This window comes from Hemiselmis andersenii, chromosome 1, assembly GCF_000018645.1.
Source record: "Hemiselmis andersenii chromosome 1, complete sequence; nucleomorph".
NCBI lineage: Eukaryota > Cryptophyceae > Cryptomonadales > Hemiselmidaceae > Hemiselmis > Hemiselmis andersenii.
Window position 1 is genome coordinate 114335 of NC_009977.1, and position 12664 is coordinate 126998.

At 25.5% G+C, this 12664-nt stretch overlaps 17 protein-coding genes and 3 non-coding genes across 20 annotated transcripts; 10 read left to right on the top strand and 10 right to left on the bottom strand.

Annotated features, from left to right (window-relative positions):
• Window positions 1-10: 10 nt before the first annotated feature.
• HAN_1g94 (hypothetical protein) lies at window positions 11-442 on the bottom strand (the record flags this gene model as incomplete). Its single annotated transcript, XM_001712210.1, has 1 exon — window positions 11-442. One exon carries the CDS (start codon window positions 440-442, stop codon window positions 11-13), a length of 432 nt encoding a protein of 143 aa, XP_001712262.1.
• Window positions 443-463: 21 nt separating this feature from the next.
• Window positions 464-536, top strand: HAN_1g95. Its single transcript has one exon. It is a non-coding gene; the product is annotated as a tRNA-Gln (tRNA).
• A 177-nt stretch (window positions 537-713) lies between these two features.
• On the bottom strand, window positions 714-1181 carry HAN_1g96 (hypothetical protein; the record flags this gene model as incomplete). Its single annotated transcript, XM_001712211.1, has 1 exon — window positions 714-1181. One exon carries the CDS (start codon window positions 1179-1181, stop codon window positions 714-716), a length of 468 nt encoding a protein of 155 aa, XP_001712263.1.
• Window positions 1182-1358: 177 nt separating this feature from the next.
• Window positions 1359-1514, top strand: HAN_1g97 (hypothetical protein; the record flags this gene model as incomplete). The annotated part of the gene is made up of 1 exon (XM_001712212.1): window positions 1359-1514. The coding sequence occupies one exon, from the start codon at window positions 1359-1361 to the stop codon at window positions 1512-1514; it is 156 nt and encodes a 51-aa protein (XP_001712264.1).
• A 37-nt stretch (window positions 1515-1551) lies between these two features.
• HAN_1g98 (hypothetical protein) lies at window positions 1552-2724 on the bottom strand (the record flags this gene model as incomplete). The annotated part of the gene is made up of 1 exon (XM_001712213.1): window positions 1552-2724. The coding sequence occupies one exon, from the start codon at window positions 2722-2724 to the stop codon at window positions 1552-1554; it is 1173 nt and encodes a 390-aa protein (XP_001712265.1).
• Window positions 2725-2784: 60 nt separating this feature from the next.
• On the top strand, window positions 2785-3795 carry HAN_1g99 (hypothetical protein; the record flags this gene model as incomplete). The annotated part of the gene is made up of 1 exon (XM_001712214.1): window positions 2785-3795. The coding sequence occupies one exon, from the start codon at window positions 2785-2787 to the stop codon at window positions 3793-3795; it is 1011 nt and encodes a 336-aa protein (XP_001712266.1).
• A 576-nt stretch (window positions 3796-4371) lies between these two features.
• On the bottom strand, window positions 4372-5601 carry HAN_1g100 (hfc136; the record flags this gene model as incomplete). The annotated part of the gene is made up of 1 exon (XM_001712215.1): window positions 4372-5601. One exon carries the CDS (start codon window positions 5599-5601, stop codon window positions 4372-4374), a length of 1230 nt encoding a protein of 409 aa, XP_001712267.1.
• Window positions 5602-5645: 44 nt separating this feature from the next.
• HAN_1g101 lies at window positions 5646-5739 on the bottom strand. The gene is made up of 2 exons: window positions 5704-5739; window positions 5646-5683 (listed from the first exon to the last, which is right to left on the bottom strand). It is a non-coding gene; the product is annotated as a tRNA-Leu (tRNA).
• Window positions 5691-6524, top strand: HAN_1g102 (ATPbp; the record flags this gene model as incomplete). Its single annotated transcript, XM_001712216.1, has 1 exon — window positions 5691-6524. One exon carries the CDS (start codon window positions 5691-5693, stop codon window positions 6522-6524), a length of 834 nt encoding a protein of 277 aa, XP_001712268.1.
• Window positions 6525-6599: 75 nt separating this feature from the next.
• HAN_1g103 (ncbP2) lies at window positions 6600-7031 on the top strand (the record flags this gene model as incomplete). Its single annotated transcript, XM_001712217.1, has 1 exon — window positions 6600-7031. The coding sequence occupies one exon, from the start codon at window positions 6600-6602 to the stop codon at window positions 7029-7031; it is 432 nt and encodes a 143-aa protein (XP_001712269.1).
• Window positions 7032-7043: 12 nt separating this feature from the next.
• Window positions 7044-7439, bottom strand: HAN_1g104 (rps24; the record flags this gene model as incomplete). Its single annotated transcript, XM_001712218.1, has 1 exon — window positions 7044-7439. One exon carries the CDS (start codon window positions 7437-7439, stop codon window positions 7044-7046), a length of 396 nt encoding a protein of 131 aa, XP_001712270.1.
• Window positions 7440-7713: 274 nt separating this feature from the next.
• Window positions 7714-8298, top strand: HAN_1g105 (hypothetical protein; the record flags this gene model as incomplete). The annotated part of the gene is made up of 1 exon (XM_001712219.1): window positions 7714-8298. One exon carries the CDS (start codon window positions 7714-7716, stop codon window positions 8296-8298), a length of 585 nt encoding a protein of 194 aa, XP_001712271.1.
• HAN_1g106 lies at window positions 8298-8420 on the top strand. Its single transcript has one exon. It is a non-coding gene; the product is annotated as a tRNA-Phe (tRNA).
• HAN_1g107 (uceE2) lies at window positions 8420-8875 on the bottom strand (the record flags this gene model as incomplete). The annotated part of the gene is made up of 1 exon (XM_001712220.1): window positions 8420-8875. The coding sequence occupies one exon, from the start codon at window positions 8873-8875 to the stop codon at window positions 8420-8422; it is 456 nt and encodes a 151-aa protein (XP_001712272.1).
• Window positions 8876-8912: 37 nt separating this feature from the next.
• On the top strand, window positions 8913-9692 carry HAN_1g108 (rpl8; the record flags this gene model as incomplete). The annotated part of the gene is made up of 1 exon (XM_001712221.1): window positions 8913-9692. One exon carries the CDS (start codon window positions 8913-8915, stop codon window positions 9690-9692), a length of 780 nt encoding a protein of 259 aa, XP_001712273.1.
• A 56-nt stretch (window positions 9693-9748) lies between these two features.
• On the top strand, window positions 9749-10057 carry HAN_1g109 (hypothetical protein; the record flags this gene model as incomplete). Its single annotated transcript, XM_001712222.1, has 1 exon — window positions 9749-10057. The coding sequence occupies one exon, from the start codon at window positions 9749-9751 to the stop codon at window positions 10055-10057; it is 309 nt and encodes a 102-aa protein (XP_001712274.1).
• HAN_1g110 (hypothetical protein) lies at window positions 10049-10768 on the bottom strand (the record flags this gene model as incomplete). Its single annotated transcript, XM_001712223.1, has 1 exon — window positions 10049-10768. The coding sequence occupies one exon, from the start codon at window positions 10766-10768 to the stop codon at window positions 10049-10051; it is 720 nt and encodes a 239-aa protein (XP_001712275.1).
• Window positions 10769-10804: 36 nt separating this feature from the next.
• Window positions 10805-11326, bottom strand: HAN_1g111 (hypothetical protein; the record flags this gene model as incomplete). The annotated part of the gene is made up of 1 exon (XM_001712224.1): window positions 10805-11326. The coding sequence occupies one exon, from the start codon at window positions 11324-11326 to the stop codon at window positions 10805-10807; it is 522 nt and encodes a 173-aa protein (XP_001712276.1).
• A 170-nt stretch (window positions 11327-11496) lies between these two features.
• Window positions 11497-11703, top strand: HAN_1g112 (hypothetical protein; the record flags this gene model as incomplete). Its single annotated transcript, XM_001712225.1, has 1 exon — window positions 11497-11703. One exon carries the CDS (start codon window positions 11497-11499, stop codon window positions 11701-11703), a length of 207 nt encoding a protein of 68 aa, XP_001712277.1.
• A 246-nt stretch (window positions 11704-11949) lies between these two features.
• Window positions 11950-12096, bottom strand: HAN_1g113 (hypothetical protein; the record flags this gene model as incomplete). Its single annotated transcript, XM_001712226.1, has 1 exon — window positions 11950-12096. The coding sequence occupies one exon, from the start codon at window positions 12094-12096 to the stop codon at window positions 11950-11952; it is 147 nt and encodes a 48-aa protein (XP_001712278.1).
• Between the last annotated feature and the right edge of the window lie 568 nt (window positions 12097-12664).

Consider the following 12664-nt stretch of genomic DNA (forward strand, 5'->3'; position numbering starts at 1 on the left):
TTTGAATTTATTATGAAAGTATAAATTTTTTCTTCTTAATTGATATAACTGGCCTTGAACTAATTTCCTTAATTCTTTGTTTCAAGGATTTATCACAAGTGGCAACAAAAAGTGTTTGAAATGTTTTCAAGGTTTCACAAATGCAATCGTCTGCATAAACTACATTGGAAGGATGAGTGCAGTTAATTTTCTGAATTCTAATATCCCGCATGCAATTCAAAGCTAGCCTAAATTTTGGTCCCAATTTTTCAAGTTCTAAAAGAACGCAATTAGATACACAAACAATAACTTTTCCCAAAAAGCATTCTGAAAATCCTGAAAATAAATCGATTTTGTTTTTTAACGTGAAATATATAAAATTAGTGTCCACCAGAACAAAAAAAGGAGGATTTAATGATTTTTTATGTTTTAAAAGTTTGATTCGTATACTATTTTTATTCATTAATATAAATTAAGGTAAACTGGTCTTGTGGTCTAGAGGATATGACATCTGACTTTGAATCAGAAAATCGTGAGTTCGAATCTCACCAAGACCTCCATTTCGATTATTAATAGCAAATGAATTTTTTAAAACCATTTGTAAAAAAATTTTATTTTTCGCCACAAGTTTAAAACCCAAATTTTTAAAAAATTCCCCCAAAAAAAATAAATATTGAAAATTGGGAAACTTCCGAACTTTAAGCATTATATAATTTAATTTTAGTTAGATTTTTTTAAAAAAAAACACGAGAAAGTCTTATTTTTATTTTAAAAACTTTATTATTTTTTTCAACATAATTTTTCTTATATTTCAAAAAGAAAATTAATTTTTTAAATAATTTTTTTTTTTTTTTAAAAAAAAAAAATTTTTGGATTTCATGAAATTTTGGAAACTTGTTGGATATTACATGAATAGGAAATAATTTTAATTCATTATTGATTTTTAACAATAGCATCTTGACAAAATGGTAATTACTAAATTTGATTTTATTTTTTTGGTAAACATATTTGGATATTTTTGCAAAAGAATATCGATTGAATTTTAAAAATTCCTTATCTAATGCAACTCTACAAAAATATCCTTTCAAGTTATTAGTGAACTCAGATTTTTTTAAAATCTTTTTTATTTCGCTTCGATTTATTATAAATTTTTTTATTTTGTTTAGCCACTTAAAAAAGATTATACAGGAAGAAAACTTCATCTTAACTGTGTTTTTAAAAAAAAAAGAAAATTTTTTTTTTTTTTTTTTAATTAAAAAAATTTATATTTAAAAATTAACTTTTTTCTGTTAAAAATTATTTAGGATAGTTTTGGTGTTGAAAAAATTTTTTTCTCATTAATAAAGCTTAATTAAGTTTTTAAATATAAAAAAAAAAAAATGGAACAAAAATTTAGAATGGAAAAATCTAAGTGTATTGTTTGTTTTTCAATATTAGGGAAATTAAAATGCTCTTTCTGTGAAAATTTGATTTGTGACGGAAGTTGCTTTTTTTTACATTCAGAAATTTGTGTTGGAAATGTTAACTTTTATTAATAAGAGTTTTTCCATAAAAAATGGATAAAATTTTTTATTATTTTTCTAAAATGTTCAAGACAATTTGGTCTAATTGAATAAGTATGTTTAAAAAATCTGAAAAAATAAAATAACTATTAAATTTTTCGAAATTAACAAATGAATCTGTTTGAAAATCTAATAAACCTTTTGTTTCTCCTTCTAAGATCAATTTGCTTAGAATTAAATATATTTTTCGTTTCGATATACCAATAACAATCGAAAGCTCAGTTAAAGGGATCCTTATAAAGGTTTCAAAAAATTGTTTTATTCTATTTTTTAAAACAAAATTAAAATTTTTTGATAAAAAAAACTTCATCGTAGCTGTTCCAAAGGGCCAAATTTTTTCCCTGATAGAAGCTTCTAGTAATACAAAAATTTCTTTTCTAAAACCTGTAATTAAAAATTCCAAAAAAATAAAATTTGAAATATTATACTTGTAGCGATTTTTCTTGCAAAATATATTTATTTTCTTTTTTTTTATAAAATTGGAGCAAAAAAGTAACCATTCAAAAATAAAATTGTTTTTTGACTCGCTAAAATTCGAAATTTTTTCAAGAGCCTCAAAAAAATAAGAAAAAGCCAGCACAATTTTATTTTCTTTAACAGATAAAATTCCTGCTTTTAAGAAAATTTCTATTTGAGTTTTTTTATCAAATTCTTCTTTTTCTGTTAAATTTTGCAGAAAATTTATACAGTTTTTTGAGGCTTTATAGTTTTTTTGAGTAAAAAAATATTCAGTTTTATAAAGAGTTAATTTAATAAAGGGTTTAGTTTTTTTTTCTTTTTCCTCAAATTTTTTTATCAAATATCTACATTGGTGGAAAAATTTTTTAAAAATAGTATAATCAATATAAAAAAAATAAAGAAAAATGTCATCCTTTCCTAAGATCTTAAAAAAGGCTTCCTTAAAAAAGAGAATTTCAATATAAGATAAAAAATAAACTGAGTTTTCTTTTCTTTTTAAAATTTTTTGGTAACATAAAAATTTTTCCCCAATTTTATTGATATTTTTTAGAAAATTAAAGCGAAAAATTTCCGAAATTTCTAAAATTCTTGTTTTTTTTGACAAATCTTTTGAAAAATTTTCCAAATTTTTTTCAAAAAAATTTTTTTTTGATTTAAAAAGGATATTTTGATAAAAATTTTTTTTTTCAACTTCTTCTAAAAACAGGGGTTGGAAAATTTTCATTAAAAAATAAAATAAGAAAGAAACATACTTTTTTTGTTTTTTTTTAGGTTTAAATATTTGATGATTAAAAAAATAAAATTTACAAATTCAATTGACTATTTAATTTTTACAAATTGTACAGAAGAAAATAAATTCGATGTCAGTTTTTCCTCTTTTTTTGAAGAAAACTTTTCCTCTCAGCTTTCAAATTTTTCTGATGAGTTTTCTTCATTCCAAAAAAACCTTCTAAAACCAAAAAAATGCTTTTTTTTATTAAGGAATGAATTTTTTGCAAAAATAGGAGAAAAATTGTCTATTATAATTGGACAATTCTTTGAAAATAACCTAAAAAACCCTTTAAATTTTTCGGAAAAAACCTTAATAAAATTTTCAAATCGAAATTGTCCTGTCGACATTAAACTTCATTCCAATTTATTAATTAAAAAACTGGTTTTTTACAATTTAAAACCTGGAAAAATAGATGAAAAAACTAAAATTCACCTTTCGTTTTATTTAAATTTTATTAGAAAATGGGAAAATAGTTATGATGAAATTTTAGATATTAAAAAAAAAAGGAAGTCAGAGTTTGAAAAAAGTTATTCCTTTTTTCCCGATTTTTCAAATTTAAATTGTTTTATTTATCTGCAAAAAAATTTTCAAAAAAAAATCTTTAAGAATTCCAAGGGAAAATTAGTAGAAAAAAAGTCAAAAAAAGATTTTACCCACTCGACCCTTCTTTTAAAAAATTGCTTTTGGAATAATTTCGATCTTTTTTTATTTTTTCTTTCTTCAGAAATAAAATTTTCTCTTAATAAAAACATAATATTCGTTTTTTTAAGGAAATCATTTTTTATGAATTGTTTTTGTTTTTCGGGAAAAGAAATACTTTCATTTTTTGAAAAAAAACTAAAATTCAAAATAAATTCTCTTTTTTTTTTTCGAGAAATAAAAAAAAACAAATACGGTTTTTTCTTGGACCAAAAATTAAAAAATTATTTCTTTTTTTCGGAAGATTTTTTTAAATTAAAAAGTATAAAAACAATGGACAACCTGGCTTGGAAATTTAAAATTTTTAAAAAAGTTTTATCTTAACTATTTCGACTTAATTTTCCACGTTATATCATTTTTTTTTAAAAAAACTTCAAAAAAGAAAAATAGTAAAAATTCTTAATAAAATAATTTAAGTTAATTGAAAAAATTTTTTTTAAATAATTTTCTTTTTTAAATTCGAATATACAAATTAAATTTAAGATTTTTCAGAAAAATTTAAAAATAAAAATAAAAAATAAAAAAACCAAACAATTCTTTTTAGTTTTTTTTCCTAAACTGAGTTCCTTCCCTTCCGGTTTCTTTTTTTATTAGATTAATTTAAGAATAGGATTTTTTTTATCGAAAATAAATCTTTATTTTGAAGTTTACTTTAATCTTTTTGAATAAAAAATTTATGAAATTTAAAATCTTTTTAACTAGTAATTTTTTTTTAGAAATTTAAAAAAAAAATATTTTTGGTTTTTTAACATAAAAAGCAAAAGTTTATTTTTTTTTTATTAATTTTTATTTTTCTAGTTTGCCTTGTTTGACCAGGAAAAGAATTAAGAGAAAAAAATTAATTCCAATGTTTAGGTTTTTTTAGTTTTAAAAAGTAGTTAAGAAAAAAATTATTTCTTATTATTCAACATATCGAAGAAGGACACCATTTGATCCCAAAACAAACCCTAATTTAGAGTTGAAAAATTTAATTTTGTATAAACTTCCGATAACTTTATCTTCGTCGTCTTTTTTCCATGATTTTCCGCCGTCAATAGAGCTGTATAAAATTCCTCCTCCACATGCAGCCCAAAGTTCGTCTTTGTTTTTAAAATTCACATCTAAGATACCGTATCCACCTGTTTTTATATCAGAAGAGGAAAAATCAAAATTATTAATTGAATCAAAATCGGGTTGACTTTTAGTAAAGCTTAATCCTCCTCCTCTTGTAGACATCCATAATCCTTGTTCTAAATCATTTTCAATGAATCCCATAGATTGAATTCTTCTGGACGTATCACGAGCTCTGGGAATCCAGAATTCTTGTCCTGGTTGCCAAGTAAGAAAAAAGTTCCCTCTTGAAGAAATTGCAAGGTATTTACCATTTTTATCTCTTATCACTCCAATGATGTTTCCAGTAAAATAAGAAGCTCCTGAAACCCCACTAGAAATTGTACGATTTAAGGTAGAATCAATTGTTTCTTTCACTTGGGCTTTCCAGTTTCTACCTCCATTGTTAGTAACATAAATTGCTCCAGCAGATGTTGTCATCTCAGCAGTATCAGGACCAAGAGCCGTTATCAATATGGGTTCTCCTGGTAATTTAGGAGAAACTGGAACTCTTAACCAAGTTTTTCCACCATCTTTAGTATGGAGTAGTATTGCAGGTTTTCCAATAACCCAACCATCATTTTGAAAGAAGCTTATATTTTCAAAACGGTAGGTTAATTCTTCATCTGGATCTAAATTAGCAAAGGTTCTTGGAATCCAAGTCTTTCCTGCGTCTGTTGTTTCCAAAAAAGTTCCTTTTGAACCAACAAGCCAGCCATGTTGGGGGTCATCTTTTACGAAATCTAAATCAAAAAGCACGGTATCGACGGGAATTTCAACTTGTTCCCATTTTTTACCTTTTTTTTCTTTCGATTGCGCTGAAAAAAAAGGAGTTAACAACGTGGACCCAGCAGTAAGAATTTGAAAAATTTTTCGTCGGTTTTGGGTTTTAAAGTTAAAAAATGGTTCATTGATATTAGCAACCCATTTTTTTGAATTTTGTTTTGTTTTATTGTTTGAATTTTTATTAAAAAAAAGGTTGGTTTTTGTATTTACGAAACCCAATTTAAAATAATTTTGATTCATTTTATAATTTAACATAAAAAAACGTAACCCCTAACATTAAACCAATTTTTGTTGATAAACTCCCGGGACGAGGATCGAACTCGTGATCTTCTGGGTTTTTTTTGATGAATTCTGTTTTTAAACCAGACATCCTAACCACTAGACCACACGGGATTATGGAAGAAAAAAAGAAAAATAATTATTGTCAATTAGTTGTTGGGCCTCCTGGGGCTGGAAAAACAACATATTGCAAAAATATGGTTAGTTTTTTACTTTCGATTAAAAAATTCCCTGTTTTCATAAATCTCGATCCTGGAAATGAAAACGAACCTTTGGCTAAAATAAACATATGTGATCTAATTTTTTCAAGAGAAATTTCTTCAGAACTTCATCTTGGACCAAATGGAAGTATTTTATTTTCTATGGAAATTTTTGAAAAAAATTTAGATTGGTTTGAAAAAAAAATTAAAAAAATTTTGAAATTTTCCTTTCCTGTTTTCTTTTTGATCGATTTACCTGGTCAAATCGAAATTTTTACTCACCACTCTTCCATTCGAAAATTAATTTCACGAATTAAAAAAGAAAAAATTAGTTTAATATCAGTTATAATTTCCGATTCTTTATATTGGAAAGACAAATCAATTGTTTATTCTGTTTTGGTTATGTGTCTTTCAATATTGCTCAATTTAGAGCTCTCCCATATAAATTTGCTTTCTAAAACAGACTTAATTTTCTTTGACCCGATTGGTCTTGATATTTTTCAAAAACCTCAAAATATTTTCTTTCAATTAAATTTTAGTCTCGGATCGATCTTTTACTGGGCTAATAAATTTAATAACTGTCTCGATGAATTTATATTTGATTTTTCATCTTTAACTACTTTGGCAGTGAATCTTTTTAATATCGAACATATCCGAAAAATTTTTTTTAATATTTTTAAAAATTTAAATAGATTTTGAGTAGATTTTTTTTTAAAAAAAAAAAAATATATAAAAGGTTTTTTATTATTATTTTTTTAATAATTAGATTTTTAAATGAAAAAAAAACGATCCTTATTCATTTTAAATTCGGAAGTCTTTTTCAATTTAAACGAGATTCCTAAACTAAATCATTTAAATTTTAAAAATCCTACTAATTCAAATACTGTTTATGTAGGAAATTTGTCTTTTCATACTAGAGAAGAACAAATATGGGAACTTTTTTTTAGAATAGGAAACATAAAAAGAATAATAATTGGATTGAACCGATATAATTACACGCCTTGTGGCTTTTGTTTTATTGAATTTTATAATTTAATAGATGCAAAAAACTGTGTGTTTTTTTTTAGAGGTTTTAAAATAGAAAAAAGAGTCATAAAAATCGAATTAGACCCAGGATTTTCCAATGGTCGACAATTTGGAAGAGGAAAAAGAGGAGGCCAAACTCAAGATGAGAGAGAAAGAAAAATAAAAAAATTTATTATTTAAAAAAAAAGGGATTTATTTTCCGGTTTTTATTTTTGTCTTTTCAATTCCTCTTATTTTTTTCGAACGATTTTTTCTTTCCTTTCTTTGTTTAGAAGAGCCTTTTGTTATTTCTATCAAACCATTTCGCATCAACCTATACCTAGGTTCGATTTGTCGAGCGGCTTTCAAATTTTCATAGATAAAGCCTAATCCAGTACTTTTTAGGCCTCCAAAATGAGTTTTGAACCCAAAAAGGAAAATTGTAGAAGGATCTGGTATTTTATAAATATTTGCTAATTTTTTTTGAAGCTCTTTTTTTGATATATTTGCATCTTCTGGATGAGAAACATCGATAATAAATTGTTTTCGTTTTAATAAAAAGTTATTTTTGAATTTTTTGGTTTTTATCTGAAAATTTCTTTTCTCCATCTTTTTATTTTTATAATAATAATTATTGATACTATGCTAAGCTGATTTTTTTTTATAAAACAAATGATTTTTAAAAGGGATTTTTCCATTTTTGAATTGAAAAAATCATTTTGAAAATTGGAATTTTTTTTGATTTTTTTAATTTTATTTTTCCTAAAATCTCTGAAAATTTTTTTTTTAAAAAGAAAATAAAAAGATTAAGTTATCCCAATTTATCAATTTTTTTATTTTTAGTATCATTTTAAACATAGGCTCAATAATAATATAAAAAAAGATGTCAATTAATACCTTTTACATCAGTATTTTCAAGCCTCATTTGGAAAAAATTGGAAATTTCACCCTTTTGAAATGGGGTTTTTATTTTGCGGAAATAATTACTACCTCAAAAGTATTCGGGAGTATTTATGACAAGTTAAGATTTAGAGTAGGAGATAAAACTTATTGCTTTGCGTATGGAAATGTTTCAAGGTGTAATTTTGGAGTTCAAATGAGTTTTATTGGGCTTTTGGTTTCGGTTTATACCTTAACTTTGAGTATTTTTAAAGAATATATAAATGTCCCTCCAATTATGAAATGGAATGAAATTGACCTTTGTGCTTTCAAATTAGGATTATGGGTTATTATAGCTCCCACTCTATCAGGTTGGTTTAAAAGGAAATTCGAAAAAAAATATACCCAACCTCAGCATCATGAAGATCGAATGAACAAAATACAAAGAATGGATAAAATGCTTGGTGGGGACGTAAGAAAAGTAAGGAAAATGTGTCGATACACGATTTTGATTTTACTAATCTCCTTTTTTCTCCTTATTTTAGAAAAATTGGAAAATAAAAAAAAAGAAAAATTAAAAAATAATTAAAATAAATAAAAATTTAATAAGTATTTTGCGGCAACCCAGGGATTCTTTAAAATCGAACTAGGGACCTTTAGATCTTCAGTCTAACGCTCTCCTTCAGTTTGACAACTGAGCTATTACCGCTTTAACTTTTAGGAATTATATTTTTATAAATTAAAGCTAAGGAAGAAAATCCTCGGAAATCAGAATTCCTTAGAAGGTTACCAGCATCGCAGTTTAGCGGACTATTTGGTTCCGGATTGGAAAGAAGTATAAGGATTGCCTGAAATACATACAATAATGTCCAAACCGGGGACCATTCACTTTTTAAAATATCCAAACAAATTTCTCCTGTTTGAGGATGAATATTGGGATGAAAGATTTTAGTTTTGAATTTAATTTCGGGAGGATTTAAAGGATAAGAATTTGAAATTTGACAAAAAATATCAAAAAAACCTTCCTGATAAGGAGTCGCAAATGGTCCTCTTAATTTTCCTTTCCATTCATGTAAATTATCTTCTTCAGGAGATAAAATTACACTTTTATCTGAATTTTTTTTAATCTCATTAAATTCCTTCAAAAGACGATTAGAAGTTGACATTTTTTTAAAAAAGGCCACCGCCTAAAATTAATAAAATATGGGACGAGTAATCCGATCACAACGAAAAGGAGCTGGAAGTATCTTTCGATCTCACACAACAAAAAGAAAGGGAAAAGCTCTTTTTAGACCTTACGATTATTCTGAAAAATGTGGTTATACAAAAGGAATTGTTAAAAAAATAATTCATGATCCTGGAAGAGGAGCTCCTTTAGCAATGGTTCAATTTAAAAATATGTATAGGTATAAAAAATTATTTTCAACTTTTATTGCAACTGAAGGGATGTATACTGGGCAAAATATTTATTGTGGGAAACAAGCTCGATTAATGGTTGGAAATATCGTTCCATTGCATTCTGTCCCCGAAGGAACAATATGTTGTAATGTTGAGGCAAGACAGGGAGATAGGGGAAAATTCGGAAGAACTTCTGGAAATCATGTTACCATAATTAATCAACTTAAAAATGGAAAAACTCGTATAAGACTTCCTTCGGGTTCTAAAAAAATCGTTTCTTCCCATTGCAGAGGCATGATAGGAGTGGTAGCCGGTGGAAACAGAATTGACAAACCTCTGTTAAAAGCTGGAAGAGCCTTTTTTAAATATAAAGCAAAACGAAATTGTTGGCCGGTTGTTCGAGGTGTTGCTATGAATCCGGTTGAACATCCCCACGGAGGTGGAAACCATCAGCACATAGGTCATTCTTCTACAGTTCGTCGAGATGCTCCTCCAGGAAGAAAGGTCGGTCTAATCGGGGCAAGAAGAACTGGACGACTTAGAGGTGGAAAAAAAAAAAACGAATTAAAAATAAATGAATTATAAATTTCTTTAATAAAAAATCTTAAAAATATATTCATAAAATTACCTAATTTAATTTAATGAAAAGTTTTTCCACCTTCCCCAATATATTACTTAAAAAAGGTGTAAATGAATATTTATCAAATTTGTTTCCAGATGTTAAAATCGAAAAAAGAGCATATCAGTTCTTAAATTTAATGCTAAATAATTTTTTAAATAAAATAATTCAAACTTGTTCAATTTTTATTCATCATAGAAACGGAGAAATTTTTCAAATAAAGGATTTTTTATTTTTTATTTTTTGGTCAAAAAAAAAAAATATCCCGAATCTAAAATTCTTTGATAAAAAAATTTTAAAAAAAAAAAAAACTAGAAAAAAATTACTTTAAATATTTATTATTTTTAAATTTTGAAGAAGAAAAAATTAGGATAAAATTTTGTTCATAAAATTCTAATTCAGCTTCTCTGGTATTCAAAATTCTCCACCATTTTAAAGTCGCGGTCTTGCAATTTTTTTCAACTGTTAGCCAAAACTTTCCAGATTCCAAACATTTTTTTCCAAACATTTTATATAAATAACTCAAAGCGTTTAAATTTTCTTTAAAAAGAAATTTCTTTGAAAGTTTAAAAATTTGGTTTTTCAGAGGTGTATTCCCATTTGGAAATAATAAGATATCAAAGAAACCAACCGTATCTTTCATATTTAGCATGAAATTTGCATTTTTTAGAGTAAATCTGTTGATAACTTTCATGATTTTTTGGGATATAATTTCAATTTTTTTATACTTAATCCTCGAAATTATAAAATTATTAAAATGTTTTTTACATAAAAAGACAAAAAAAAATCGAAGAATATTATTGTAATGCGAAATTTCTTCTTTTATTAGCAAAGCTAATTGTAAACAAACAATAAATTTCCAAAAAAAACAAAAAAAAAATTTCAAAAGATTGCGAGATTTTAAAAATAAAAAAATAGAAATTTCTATTGTTGAGGAATTTAGTTTTAACGAAGTCCCAAAACTTAAATTATGAAAGATTTTTTTTACCGTTAAATCTTTAGAAATAATTTTTAGTTTTTTTTTTTGATTTGTTTTTTTCATTTTTTTGAAAATTAAAATTAAAATATTTTTATACAATTAAAAAAACCTAACAGAAGTACACAATGCAGTTAGCATGAAAACTTTCTTTTTTTTAATACTGAAAAAATTTTTTTTTTTTTTAGAAAAAAAAATAATCAATTCTAAAAAGGTTTTTTTCCCCTGAAAAAAATAATAACTCAATAACTCATTTAAAGTTTTCTTTTTTTTTATTTTAAGTTTTAAAAGCATTCCCCAAAAATTTTCCTGTCGGATATCAGAAATCTTCCAAATAGGAAAATATTTTTCTTTAGATAATTCAATTTTATTTTCGAAATTCTTGTAAATTAATTTTATCAATTTACCTTTCTTTCTTTTTTTTTTTATTTTAGTTCCAGCTTTGGATAAAAAAGAAAAATCTTTTAAAAATTGATAAATCCAGCGAAAATAAAAATGTTTATCTTTAAAGCCCAAAATACATCGAATAGATTTTTCTAAAAAAAATTTTTTGATTGGACACGAAAAAAATTTTCTTGATAAAAGAAAACACATTTCACAAGAATCTTCTTTCAATTTTTTCATTTTTAACTTTAAGCTTTTTAATATAGTGGGAAATAAAATAATTAATTTAAAAAATAATAAAATTAAAAATTTATTTAGTACTTGTGTAAACTTTTATTCCTGATTTTTTTTTTATTCAGAAACTTCCCCTTGAAAAAACCTTTGTTTCCCTATTTATTAAAAACTTTTTTATGATAGTGAAAATTATAAGAAGGTTGGTTCCCTTTAAAAAAAAAATTATTTTTCTTTTTTTTGGTTTTCTAAATAAAGTTTTTGATAGGACAAAATTAAATGGTGCTCAGGACAAACAACAAAAAAAAAAGACAGAACAGGTTCCACTTCTTTTAGGGCAGCAACCGGGACAACTTCACTTCCTGGCGGAGTTTCAGGAGTCGTAAAATTTCTCTCTTCATCCGTCACGTTCATCAAACCTGATTCGTTCGTACCAGTGGTGGAGAAACCAACAACCACATTCGCTTTGGTAGGAGGTGTTTCTCCACCCAAACGAAGCAAACCAGAAACCGGAAGATTCGTAGTCGTATTAATTTCACTTGCTAAATTGTTTTGTCTAATTTGTTACGTAAATAAAGAAATCGATAAAGACTTTTTTGGTAACAAAAACATACCACTTCTACCTCTTTTTTCTATGTATTCAGAAGGTCCATACCGTCAACCTTGAGCCGTACCAACACAATTACCATTACCACCAGTAACTCTGGGTGCTCCAGATTGTGATCCACGTTGTCCAGGAGAATTAGGAGATTCCCTGCGTTGTCGTTGCTCTCTCTCATTTCTCCTATTCTTCTTTGATATCTAGCTCTATTTGATTCCGCTTCTTGCAACAACTAATAATACACATAAATAGCATCAGTTCTTTCCTTTCGTTGTTCTGTTTTCATAACAATATCTACCCAACTATCTAAAGAATACCTACGTTTCGCTTCTACAAATTTGCAATCAATTTTAACTTCAATCTTACTTCCTTGATAACCACTAATATCCCCTTCTTGATTAATTTTTTAAGAACATTTTTGTTCCTCCTGGATAATAACCACCATTCATTTTTCTAAATACATTTATTCTATTATAACTTGTTACTTTACATTTACCAACAAAAAATCCCATACTTATATTATTTACTTCTTTTGTTTAATCAAACTAAACTTTTAATACAAAAAAGAAACACAAAACCCTGATCCATTTGTTACACTTTTTTTATTTTTTGATGCACTTTTAATTCAAAAATAATCTGAATTATTGCAATATTATTTTTTTTTTTTGAGAAAAAAAATAATGAGATAATTTTATTATTTATAGAAGATTAAATTTTTTGAGTTTATCAAGAAGTATTTATATCAG